At 36.8% G+C, this 13,121-nt stretch overlaps 1 protein-coding gene across 2 annotated transcripts in view; it reads left to right on the top strand.

Moving 5' to 3' along the window:
• The window catches only part of ATP10A (ATPase phospholipid transporting 10A (putative)), a 111,496-nt gene that overhangs the window by 66,462 nt on the left and 31,913 nt on the right, over nucleotides 1-13,121 (top strand). For both annotated transcript variants that reach the window (XR_002443322.1, XM_021412342.1), the window contains exons 4-7: nucleotides 2,570-2,676; nucleotides 2,782-2,913; nucleotides 5,049-5,182; nucleotides 6,392-6,644. Coding sequence is in view for 1 of the 2 variants with exons in the window: in XM_021412342.1 (XP_021268017.1) it covers nucleotides 2,570-2,676; nucleotides 2,782-2,913; nucleotides 5,049-5,182; nucleotides 6,392-6,644 (626 nt within the window). In the remaining variant the exon portion in view is untranslated. The remainder of the gene's footprint in view (nucleotides 1-2,569; nucleotides 2,677-2,781; nucleotides 2,914-5,048; nucleotides 5,183-6,391; nucleotides 6,645-13,121) is intronic.

A 13,121-nucleotide genomic window follows, 5' to 3' on the forward strand; every position in this document is an offset into this window, starting at 1 on the left:
TAACTGTTGACACAGTGATGACACTGAGGCCCCTTTGAAGACTGCAGAGTATTTTCTTAGGGATCCTCAAGTGCTGGGAAGCAATGACAGCTCCACCACTTGCTTTGTAAGAAATCTGAGAAACCAGGGAAGGAAAGAAAATATTGTCTTTTGAATATAGCATTGATAGGTCACCTTGCTATTTAGTGCAGGCTAAGTACCGAGGGAAAACGTACAAGATGTGGTACAAGCTAAGCAAGAACAAGCTCACAAGTAATCATGCTGTGTACATCCCTATCACAGTCCACTGTTACTGTCAAGAAGTATAAAGAACTGGCAAAGGTTATAAAATCGTAAGCCAAAGCTATTACTTCCTAAGTAGATTTGTCTTTAACAAATCTATTTGTTAAAAGAATTCATAAGTATGGTTTGGAAACTTAATTGGGAACTCAAACTAACATCCTTTTATGAGGAAGGAAGGCTAAAGCACTGTTCCATCTTGAAAAGCAGAGGAGTGTCAGAATCTTGGTGATAGTGTATTTTCTGCAGCATTGATTCATTACAAAATTATTCCCCATAGTGTAAGCCCAGCAAAATGTGGGTAGTTCTCCAGCTGGTAATGAGTATTTACACCTATTGACATGCAGCAACCCTCAGTTTTTTAAGCTCTGTTGGCAAAAGGTGAAACAGTGAGTTATAGATATTTGCTGAACAAAACCTCTTTTCGTACATGAGGCCCATGGGGAGGTTGGGCTAAGCAGAAGTTGTTTACCCCTTATGAAAAAAAAAATCATTTTTGTATCAAAATTGCCAGCAGTGTTATCTACCTCTTACCCTCCGTATTTGTTTCTGGTCCCTGATTAGATGTTATCACTGCTGCAGCTACCTCAGCTCTCAGATCCACCACTGTTTCTCCGTTTCCCTAGCTGTGAAAAGCTAAACATAGCTGTTGAAACACCTGTGCTGTTAATTTATATTTTTGAGCTCTTAGAAGCAAGGAAGGGGTATTATTATTCAGTATATTACACTGAAATAAAGAGGGGTCTGCACATGTGTCTGTATATATGTACTATATATGTGCATATGTATCTGTATATTATTTATGGGTACATTCTATTCATTCAGAGCATTGATTAAGGGCTGCTTAGCATTTTGCTTAGCAATTAACCAGTTGATTATTCTGCAGTTAGCCCTACTAGGCTGGGGTTGACTACAAAGGTTTCACCACTGTGAAGCCTTTTTTTTCTTGCAGATCTGAGGATATTTGATACAGTTCTTCAGGCCTGAGATCCTACGAGTATGTGCTAAAAGTATAATTTTGGTCTTCTGTTTAGAAAAATCGAAGGTTCTAATGTTAAGAGAAAAGCAGACAGATACAACCCAGGGATGAAGGCTTAGCAGATAGGAAGCAGATAAAAAGAAATTCACTTTTTTGTAAAAATCACAGTTTTAAGCTAGTTTGCAGATTTCAGGGGACACTGTTTTAAATGTTCAAATCCAGGTAGCCATAAAGTTTGGCGTTACAACAACACTGTTAGTTTAAGCATAATGCATTGAACTCCAAGCTTTTATTAGTTTCCTATTGCTGTTGAATATTTTAGAATTTGGAAGTGTGATGATTTTGATGCTCTGGACACATTTCAGATTGCTTTCATCTGCTCGGAGGCATTAGGATACTACTGTTAAATTACATTTTATTCAAGCAGAAAAGGTCTGAAACTATTATTTGATTTGTCTTTCTTAATAAAACATTCTAACCCTATGCTTTAGTAGTTGTTATTATCGCTCAGCATTTTCCTTGTGGCAATTAATTCTCATAAGGCTGTTTTCTGCGGTTCTCAATCAACTGAAATTTGAGTCAGTTTGTACAGAGCAGGCAGTAAGAAGTTGTAGTGAAAATGTAGCGTTGTTCCATTTTTCTCATGTGCTTTGGTGCATGCAGTCATCAGAGTGCATGCCATTTCATCTTTCCTACACAGTGAGACACTCCCTTATTGATGAACTCACAGAAATTTTTTCCTTTGTTTTTCACTAAACTGACTGACATATACCATCCATGGTATGTCTTTCTTAGTGTCGCTGTATCTGAAGCACTGCCCTTTCCCAATTTGCTTGTATTTCTTCGATTAAAATGTATGAATGCTGTGTAAGCATTATGCACTACACAACTGCTCTGTAGATGGATTGGGTTTACTGTTGATTGCACGTGCAGAATTTGTACATGCACAGAAAGTTTGATGCATTTTCAAAGCATAGGACTGGCTGTGTACTTGCTATAGATTTGGCCTTCATATCTCTGGTGAACATTTGTCCAGTACATTTGCATATCCCACAGCCTAGTCAGAGCAATTGGTTGTGCTCCAGCTGCACTGCTGCATGTCTGGGATTCCTGGGTAGGGATTCTCAGTTTTCAGAGTCTGCTAGAGGATTGTCCCAGGAGGAAGAACTAAGGGAATATTTCACTGTCAGGTTGAGAAAAACTTCTTAAATTTTGAAGATGTTTCCTTGGCTTGTTGTATTACAGAGTATGATTTAACAAGCTTAATGTTTTGACATGCTGTGCTTTGTTCTGTTTTTAAATTTTCTGCAGAGTACATAAAAGTGGAAAAAAGGATGGACTGTTCAAAGAAAATCTTTTGTTACGTGGATGTACTATTAGAAATACAGAAGAAGTTGTAGGAATTGTAATCTATGCAGGTAAAAGTTGCTTTTCTGTCTGACTAAGCACACTGCCTTTTTATAGTTTCCTTAAAATACTGACAGGAATCCGTATTACATCATTTGATGCAATTACTTCTGCAGGGCATGAGACCAAAGCTTTGTTAAATAATAATGGACCTCGTTACAAACGCAGTAAGCTTGAAAGACAGATGAATGCTGATGTCCTTTGGTGTGTTCTTATACTTCTCATCATGTGTCTGTTTTCTGCAATTGGTAAGTGCTCTTTAAAAATAGAAACTTAACAATCAGATTCTCTTGAGATTCATGAGCTTAGCTTCAGCAAAAACATATGTATCCGCTGAAACATAAAATCCATATAGCTGCTTTTTGATTATATTTTCTTCCTTGAAATCATGATGTTTTAGTACACAGGATTGTCTAAATAGGTTCTTAGTTTCAATCAAGTATAAGCCATTAATACCAGAGATCCAAATGCATAGATTCTATCACTTCCAAAAATGACAAGTCCAAAAGAAGCCACTTTATAGGCTGTGACCTCAAAATTACAGGTGGAAGAGTATAACATGCCTTAGTCAGTCAACAGAATAATTTATGACCAGAGTGTAAACATAATTAGCACATTGCTGTTCCCCAACTCAAGGCTGCAGTTTTGAAACAGAAGAAATACATAAACATCTAAATCTTCATAAATCCAATTAGAAGATCCTCTGGACTTCCTGGAGTGTTTGAGGAAATACTGAGCTTAATACTCTTCAGGCTTTTTTCCTCTTTGTTCGTGAGAAGGAATTGAGTCTCTTATTATCTGGCATCCAAAATGATTGTTAATATATTGCATATGAATTCCATATCCCTAACGTTTGTGTGTTCTCTTGTGTTTGTGTGTGAGTCATGCGTCGGAAACATTAGAACGTTTCCTAACAACCACAGTGTAGTTTAATAACAGTCTTATGCCATTTTACTAAGTCTCAGCATGCCTTTTTCCAGGTATTGTCAAATAGTGCTTAAAGATGAGTTTTTCCAGCTGTGAATCAGTCCTCGTATTTGTTTCCACTGAGTTCATGACACTTTGGTGTAGCATCTCAGTGTGGGGGAGCCCTGTCCTCGAGGCGCTGTTGAAGTGCTACGGTGCCTTAATTGAAGGGAAGCTTAATTGCAGGGAGTCCCTGTCTGCAGCTGTCCCCTCCACCACCGCAGGAGAGGCGATGCCGTGATCAGTGGCAGCAGGCTGTGTTCCATCATGACTCCACTGGGCCGTGGGAGTGTAAATAGGAATAGGTAGCACACGGTAGGTGACAGATCTGATGTCTACTGTCACTTCTGCTCCAAGAACATAAACCACCAGCAGAGGGCCAAAGCAAAGCAAAGCAAAGCGCAGGAGGTGATAACCGCCACGCACAGCTGGAAGGAAATTTGGCTGAGCAATTCAAAACCAGAGGTGACTGGTGCTGCACACATGCAACACTGTGTTCTGTAAGAGTCAAGCAGTTCTTATATCTTCTGTCAAGACAGTATAAGTGGAGAAAATCTGAGTCAAGATATTTATAAAACAAGTCTTGATGTAGGTCATTCTAGGTTTGGTAGTTACAATCAAGAATAGAAGTACAGACGTCAGTAGGAGGATATTGGTAGTACAGGGACAAAATAATTTGCTTACTTGGCTTAAATATTGCTTTTATTTTTCAAAAGTTCAACACTGCTTTGTTGTATCAAGATGTAAAGGCAAGTTTAAAATCTAGACAGATACAGCTTTCAAAAGATTACTTTTAAAGTAGGCTTTTGTCATCTTTTGTTGTTTTCTGACATGTGATTAAGAAAATATGAATACTTTTTATGGTGGGGGAATTCATCCTTGATTTTAACCTTATAAACATCAGACAAACCGTTTTAGGTCTCTCCTGCATCTTTCAGAAGAAACTAGGTGCAAATCCAGCACTCTTCTTAAAAAGGCAACTTTCTGTTTTTAACAAGAATGTATTCCCAGAATAATATAATATATATTTAGCTACCATCACAATCAATAACAAAAGATTTTAAGCAACCCTTATTATTTTTTCTTTTCTTAGTTCCTCAGCTTCCCTGCTGTTGGCTCTGCTGCTAATCTTAGCCTGAACTACTGATTTACACTAGCCAAATAGCTTTATTTAGATAAAGTTTATCCAAAAAGTGACTTGTAGGTTCTATCGTTAAGAGCAGACAAATGCCTTTCCCAAGCCCTAAATCCCAGTGGAAAAAAAAAGTAGGTTTTGTGAACCTCTTTCAAGTCATACAGAATAGTTGAAAACAAGTATCAATCTCCTATGTAACTCTTCTCTGATGACAAATTTATATTATATGCTTTTTTATCTTGGAGTTGCTATAGACTTTTCTCTGTTTCAATTCTTCTGCAGGTCATGGCCTATGGGTATGGCAATATGGTGAGAAGAAGAAGCCGGTTTTTGATGTTCCAGGACCTGATGGCAAATACTTGTCTCCTGTTCTAGCTTCAGTGTATTTATTTCTGACAGCAATCATAGTTTTTCAGGTATCCAAGTTGTGCATAATGCCACCCGTGTTTATAGTTTTCCATGTATGTGCAGGGTGTATAGTTCACCTTCTACTAATGCCACTAAGGCATGTGAGAAGCTAATCAAGTAGTAGAAGTAGTAGAAGTATATAGAACTATATAGTAGAAGTAAAATTTGAAGTACACTTCAAATTTTAAATATAGAGAATAGGATAATATATAACCAGAAATCTAAATTAAAGAAAATAAATGGTCTACCCCCTGGTGAAAAGTGAAAATTTTCTTGAAAACAAACACACTGGTCACATAGTAAGCTCTCAGAGTTACATTGGCTTTGGAGAAGAAAAACATCTGAAAACTAACCTTCCCTAAAAGACTCAGGTGTTCTATTTTATTTTAAACAAGTAGGAAGAGATTGGATCTTCCTGGAAGAAAACAAGCTTTATGCTTCCTATCCACCCACCGTGGAACAACACCAAGATTTGGGGTACCACTTTGGGTATACTGTCCTGCTATGAACATAAGTTGTATACATTTTTAACCACTTCCAAAAAATGTGGTTCTTAACAACTCTGTATCAGCTGAATAAACATCTGCAGGCTAAAACTGAAGTACAAATTTGGTATTTCATGGAGTTTTGACAAACCTTAAGAAACAGCTGAAAATCTTTTCTGGAGAAACTTCGTCTCATATCTCTTTCTTCAGAGGTTATTTTTTTTTTCTTCATTCAAATAATCTACACTGGCAAACACCAAGGTCAAACAGATCGTTCCTATGGAAAGCTTTGCACATCTCATTTTGTTTCTCTTGTTGCTGCAGAGGGAATTTTTAAGCAGCATATTATTTATGCAGAATAAATTCATGCTATTCTTCAAGTGCAAAACACTCGCATTTACAGGATTCTGACTGCACTGTCTTTTTGTTTTGCTTTGTTATGTTTTCCTGGCTAGTTTCAAGCTCACCTTATTAGCTCAGAAAAAAGGTTTTGATTTTGTCCAAGTTTTAATAATCACTCTTCCAGACATAATAATGGATTTCAGGTCTACAGTTCATGACAGGTTTTCCTATTCTGACACAGCAAATAGACTATTTTCAAATGTGCTGATAGCTTTGCGGTAGACATTTAAAGTACATAGCCTCTTTGCGTTCTAGACTACTGCCAAATTCATTAGATTTCACTAATTCAGTCTGTTTTTTCCTAATTCACTTTATTTTTGTGTGTTCTAGGTTATGATTCCAATTTCTTTGTATGTTTCCATTGAAATAGTTAAAATCTGCCAAGTGTACTTTATTCATCAAGATAAAGATTTATATGATGAAGAAACAGACTCTCAGTTGCAGTGCCGAGCTTTAAATATCACAGAAGACTTAGGTCAGGTGCAGTTTATCTTTTCAGACAAGACTGGGACACTTACTGAAAATAAGATGGTTTTCCGAAGATGCACAGTTTCTGGAATAGAGTATTCCCACGATGATAATGGTGAGCTCATGATCTTGTTTTATATCTAACTGCTGTATTTTGGTGAAATCTGAAGTAGATTAAAAAGTTGCTGTAATCTTAAATCAGAAAGAAAAACAACAGAAATTGCATGTATCCACTCAGTAGACTCCATAATGGCTGTTTTCATGTTATTATAATTTGATGGCTTTGTTCAGCTAGTAAAGACAATCTTTTGAAAATGTTCTGTAACATTTTCAAGCAGTATGTTGTCAAGACAGTTAGGGCTTTGAGCTTTAGCTTCTGGTCCAGTAAAGCACTTCAGCACATGGCTAATTTAAGCAAATTGGAGAGTATCGCTAATGCACAACTGTTTGTGTGTTTGAAGTGTACAATGCAGAGTACCAGCTTTAAGCATACAGCCAGACCGGTCTCTGATTGAATAGCTGGAGTCAGATCATCCTTTTGTGCTGAGAACAAAACATAAACAAGTCTGCTGGTTTTCATACTCACAGGAAACATAATCTGATCTAATAGCATATTTTATGTTACTTTTATCAGGTTCTTTTCAGTGCTCATGTGTGTGTGACATGTGTCTGCATTAAGGTGTCTCCACTGCAGTTGAGAGACTGTGCCCAAGGATCAGCATTTTGAAATGCTAAAAACTCACTCTTGGTCGCAAGGGAAAATGGGGATTGTCATCCCTGTGTCATCTCATCACCCTATCAGAATAATGAAGAGATTTCCTGTCTTTTGAGTTCTTTGCAGTTCGTGTCAAGCTTTTTTTTCTCTAATGTTTTATTGTTATTGTTTTTTACATAACAGATTTTAACTCTTCAACTCACATTCCGTCCAAGTATCAGAAAATATCAATAGCTACAGTATTGCATTCCTAATTGCAAAAATTAGGTTTCTTAACAGAACACTTAAAAATTACTGCTTTAAAATTTTTCTTGAAAGCCATTACAGATGTTCAGCAGGCAAAAAAGATATGGAATAAGACAAATAATCAAAGTAGACTGGAAAAATCTAAAAAGTTCATAAGACTCCAGGATGGCAAATAATATTTTGAAGCTTTGGATTATGCAGCAGTTGTTCTTTTTTTCTCTTAGTTTAAAGTAACGCTGACATAGTGCACTCTTCTTCAAAATAAACAGGATGTTTGGGTAGTCTTATTATCCCAGTGTTCTAGAAATAAGAATTAAAATAGAGAAGACTTCCTACCTCTGTACTGTAGGGAAGAAAAGAGAAACAGTTAGTACTGAGAGTATGTTTCTGGACTCCTAGTTCTGCTCGTGAAGCTCTGTATTTATTCTTTTTTTCCTTTGCCATTGAGTATTTGCTTGTTTATACTAATTTCAGAATGCAGGAATGATGATGGTACTGCCAACTAAAACAGCGCTGAAAGTGTATTTTTATGTGTTGAATAGCATCAGTGGAGGCTGAGCTCAGGCTCTTGAATTTGAGGCTTCACTTTCAGATCTTCTTTTCCTCAAATGTAATGCATTTAACAGAAATCTAAGTTTATGTAGGCTTTCATTTTATGATCTGAGGTTACAGGAAAAGCGTTAACAAAAGCAGCCCACTACAAACAAAAGTATAAATTAAGGACCTAAATAAACTAAACTGAATCTTTTTTTCTGTCATTCCTTTCACTTACTTTTATGTTTGGACTACTTGTAAATTCAGTCAGTATAAAATCGCAGACGTAAACATATTTTTTAAATGATATTTTATTTATACAAGGTATTTTAAACTTTATTTCTTCCCCTCTACAGAAAATAGAACTTTCTCTGTCATTTTATGCATAAATAGTGATCATTTTTCTGCTTTTGTTCCCTATAATCAGGAAATAAAAATTGTTCTTCATTCAAGCTTAATTTAAGCTGTTCGCCAGTCTGATTTTCTGACCGTCTCTTAACTTCTCTCTTGTTGAAATCTTTTTGTTTAGATAGAGTAAGATGCTTGTCACAGCTCATGCTTTTATAAGAGGTGTATCAGTAACATTTCATTGCTCTGTGCTTAATTGCAGAGTATTTGTCAGCTGCTTTTCAGTGTTTATACTTGAGTATCCAAATTCTCCTCTGAGGTTTTGGGACATATAACTGCTGGATGCCTTCCAGCTTCCATCCTGAGACTTTACTGAAGATTTCATGAGTTAGAAAATTCCTGATTTGGCAGGAGATATGGGACTGCCATATATGCGAGAAAACCTAATAAAATGCATCTACCTTTTCTCATCCACTTCAATGATAATCTGGGTCTTTCTTTGCTTATCTCAATGTTATTCTGGCATAGTGATTTGTTACTTGGAATCAAACTCTGAGTAGTCTTTTAGATGAAGGACTGAATTTAAAATTTTCCTACATAGGTCAAGATACAAAAGCTGAAGATAACAAGTCATTTTCTACTATAAAAGAGATTATGGAAATACAGTTGTTCTGAGCTCTTCGGCTTAAGTTTGTTATTCTGCTGTGGCTGGGTAGCAGTGCCTGTTATTACAGTTGCTTGACCCTTCCCATGATAAGATCCTTTTTTCAGCTATGGATAGTTTTACAAACCTTTTAACTATTTGGTTAAAGTTTCCCGTGCCAGATGTCTGCCTCAGGCATGAAGTGAAGTCTGGGGGAGTAATTTCAGTCAGAACAGTTCGTTCAGCCATATCCAAGAACAAAGCTAAGATGCGACACATTTTTTCCCATGCTAAGAAGTTCTGGCAAATTTTACTCTAAAGTTATCTCAAGGTCCTATATTCTGAAGTTCAGCTATGCATACACAGAAAGGGGGAAACTCATACTTACAGTGGCAGATTGAGGTCTGAAATTTCCTCTTTGGAACTTTAATTTTCTGCTGAAGTACTTTTTCTGCATAATCTAGGACTGCTATATATCTGTTAATTACTCAATCAGCAGATTGTGCATAGCCTTCACAAATTTTATGCATGCTGCACTGTAAGCTTTTCTCTCTAAAATTTGTTCAGTTATGAACAGTTACCCCATTCTTTTCTGTCCTGCAGGCATTGTTATCCCACAGTTGTCATCATCATATCTGAGTTCCTGCCACTAGTCTGTTGAGCGATACATGACACTCATGATGTGCAGCTTCTTCATTCCCCTTCTTTCTTCCCCTGCGTGTGCAGTATGCAATTTGTGTGGGTGTGGGGGCTCCTTATAAGGTGTACACTATGCTATATTACGAATGATATTTGAGGAGGCATGTCTTTTTTTTTTTTTTTTTTTTTGAGTGCTGGGAGTGTTTTTATTTTCTCTGGAAATTTTTTCCACAAAATCATGTTGATTTACCATGTAAAAGGTGAACTTGATGATTATGGAGAACTGTTCTGTTTTGTAGCAAAAGTGGGCATACTAACTATGGTTTTCATCACAGAAACTTATGTGGACCTCATGCAGGGCTGAAGCAATTAAATGTTTCTGAAAGAAAACACAAAATCCTGAGAAAGACTTGATATGTTTTCTAGGCAGTGTAGGGAGCAAGCAGCCGTTTTGTAATTTCCGGGAGAAGACATTTTCCTGCAGAATTCTGTATTGGCTCTTAGTTTCTTATGGGGCTAATGGCACTATGCCTAGGAATATTTCATTGTTTCAGTCTAGACAAGAGGTGACAAAAATATGAATAATAGAGACCAATAAATTCCACCAGAGTAGGACATCATCTCCTAGCCAACTGGAGGTAGTACAAACTATTACTCATGGGTACTTCTATGTAAGAGCTTAGCACCAAAGGGGATCCAAAAACATTTGTGAAAGCTGTGAGGGAAGGTGTGAGTGTGCTTAGCAACTGTTCCATGATGCAAGCTCTATCGAATATTCATCATTGTTGAGTGCACCTATAGGAGTCTGGTATAGATTATGCAAAGATCAGGATTAAACTGATCAGTGGGCCTTGTGGAGACAGTGTTGATAGAGGTGGGATTTCGTTACCTGACTTGAGATATTTGTGTGGAAAATAGTCACCTAGTAACTTTATGGTTAATAGAGAAAGTTAAACATTTGAAGGATTTAGTTCATTGGATTTGTTTTAGACACCGACATTTAATGTCTGTTAGATGACTGTTTCTCTGTGGTTTAGAATTCTAAATACAGATGAAGAGAATTCCTATCACATGTCTGTATTACATGTTCTCTTAAATCTGTGTGTTTCTTTCAATGGTTCTTCTTGAATTAGAGTGTGTTAATTCAGGAGCAGGATATGTCATGGACTATTCCAAGTGGAATAATGATTGTCTCATTCATAAATGTCCTCAGCATTTATGGAATACCCACTGGCACCATACTCTGGTTAAATCCCGGAAATTGATGGAGTTGTATCTATCTGTTAGTTCTTAAAGACAATACCTTACTGTGTGTTGCTTCCACAGTAGATGATGCTGCAAAGAAGTGCCACATCACACGCACACACACACACACACATAAAAAATGTTCTTCTAATCAGCACTAGCCCAAAAGAATGTAGGCACAAAAAGAACAAGGACTTATTGTCCTATATGTAAAACTATGTTGCCATACCACAGCTTTTCCTTTCAGGCTAGTAGCCAGATTCTAACAATTCTAGAAATTGGACATGCCCCAAGTCTATCTGCTGATTCCAGAGAGAGTAGGTGCCCAAAAGTTGACTGTGCTTGTGAAAGTCATTATATGATTTAGCTACAACCAGATGCTCTTGGCCTGACATTTGTCCTAGATATTTTCCAAATGCTAAATGAATTGCCTGTTGTCTGTGGGGTGTGATCTCTGTTTTTCTAGTTTTAGCCACCCCTTGTATGGAACTTTTGACAACACACAAGTTGAATCTTCGTGAATGAAACCACACAAATCTGAAAAAACTAAATGTTTTCATTCCTTGCATTCTTTCTCTTTCCTTCCAGTGACCGAAAGGAACTCTAGAGAACAGAATAAAAAGATAATTTTATGGGAGTGAAGGTAAATGGTGAAAACCCCAGTGATTTCTCCTTGGCTAGCCAAGTTTCTTAGTCAGGAGTCTCTTTCAGGAGAATCCTCTTAGATCTTCTCCAGAAAGATCAAAACCAGCAATGAAACAGGCACTCTGTATAGCTTGTTTGTAGCTTCTCTTTACATTTGTTACTGCTTTCTGAAAAAAAAAAAAAATTGAAGAATGTAAACAGAAGCAGAAGATGTAGAACTGAATACACTGGGAGTGTTGTATTTTAAACTCCTAAAGAATAACTAATGATGGAGAGATCAGAGACAGGTAGTAATTTCCTCTAAGCGTGTATGCGTGAGTATAGGTATGCCTGCACTCAAAACTGCTTTGGAAAATCTCTAGATGGATAGAAAGAATCTCCATTTCTAAGTGGACTGAGGAGTTTGTGATGAAGGACTTCAAGTTATTCTTTTCATACCAATGGGGTTGCCAAGAGGAGAGAGGATGGAAAATCTTCATGTTTTCTAGTCTCAGGACTTGTTTTTATGAGGAATTTTTTGCAAAGTAAGTTATGTTAGCACAGTCATACAAATTTTTTGCATGCTAGCTGCTTGACTGAGGTTTTTTTTTGACACTAGAGAGTACTTCAAAGTGAAATAAGCTTGCACTCATAAAATCATTAGGAAATAACGTAGTGTGAAGACATCTAGTCTTACTTCAAGATAACTCAGTAACATCCTTATCCAAATGGATTGGGGGAAAATGGTGTTACTTCATATTGAAATCAGGACCCACACACTGACTGAATTAGTCTGGTCTAAGGGGTCTCCACTTTATTCTGCCCAGAACAAATTCTTTTATAGTTTCCTGATCACACTCCTCTACTTAGTGAAACATCTGTCTGTGTGGCAGTGATGCCTCTAAGATGGATGCCTCATAGCAGAATGTGAATAGCACAGAACTTATGAGACAACTGAAGAAGATAATAAAAGCAAAACATAATGAAATAAAAGAGTTTTTTAAATAATAAAAAATAAAAGAGTATTTTAAAATACTTACCAGAACCTATAGGAGTTTTAGTGATAGTTTACTGCTGTCTTCTGAAAGATGGAAGAGTCCATGGAATAAGTATTAATTATCCTTTCTTCTTTGTGCTGTAAATATCAAGTGAACTAGAGGACAGTGAAATTAGACTTCCATGAGTTGCATTGCTGTGTTTTGCAAAGTGGTTGTGTCTCTGCCTTTAATAAAAAACTCTCAGACAAAAGATCAAGGCCATGAATTTTCAGTGCTGAAGCTGAAAAGCATCTCACAACAATGTCTTTCAGGTTATAGTGTTCATAGGAAAAGGTTCTGAATTTAAGAGGGCTGAGTGGGTGGGGAGAACAGAATGTTCCTAAAGAAGCACGCTTCTCACAGTTAAAGTGTTATGAACCTTAGCCATAACATAACAATCACACTGTGCTTCATTATTTCTCCAAACTTCTTAATTCTTGTTACGTAATATGTTAAGATTGTACTTGAGAAAATGTTGAAAGGTGCTGTGGCCTTTTTTTTATACAAGCTTACCTTGGTATAAAACTGAAATAATACCCTTTGTATCAAAAGAGCTACATT

Source organism: Numida meleagris, chromosome 1 (assembly GCF_002078875.1).
Source record: "Numida meleagris isolate 19003 breed g44 Domestic line chromosome 1, NumMel1.0, whole genome shotgun sequence".
NCBI classification, from domain to species: Eukaryota; Metazoa; Chordata; class Aves; order Galliformes; family Numididae; genus Numida; species Numida meleagris.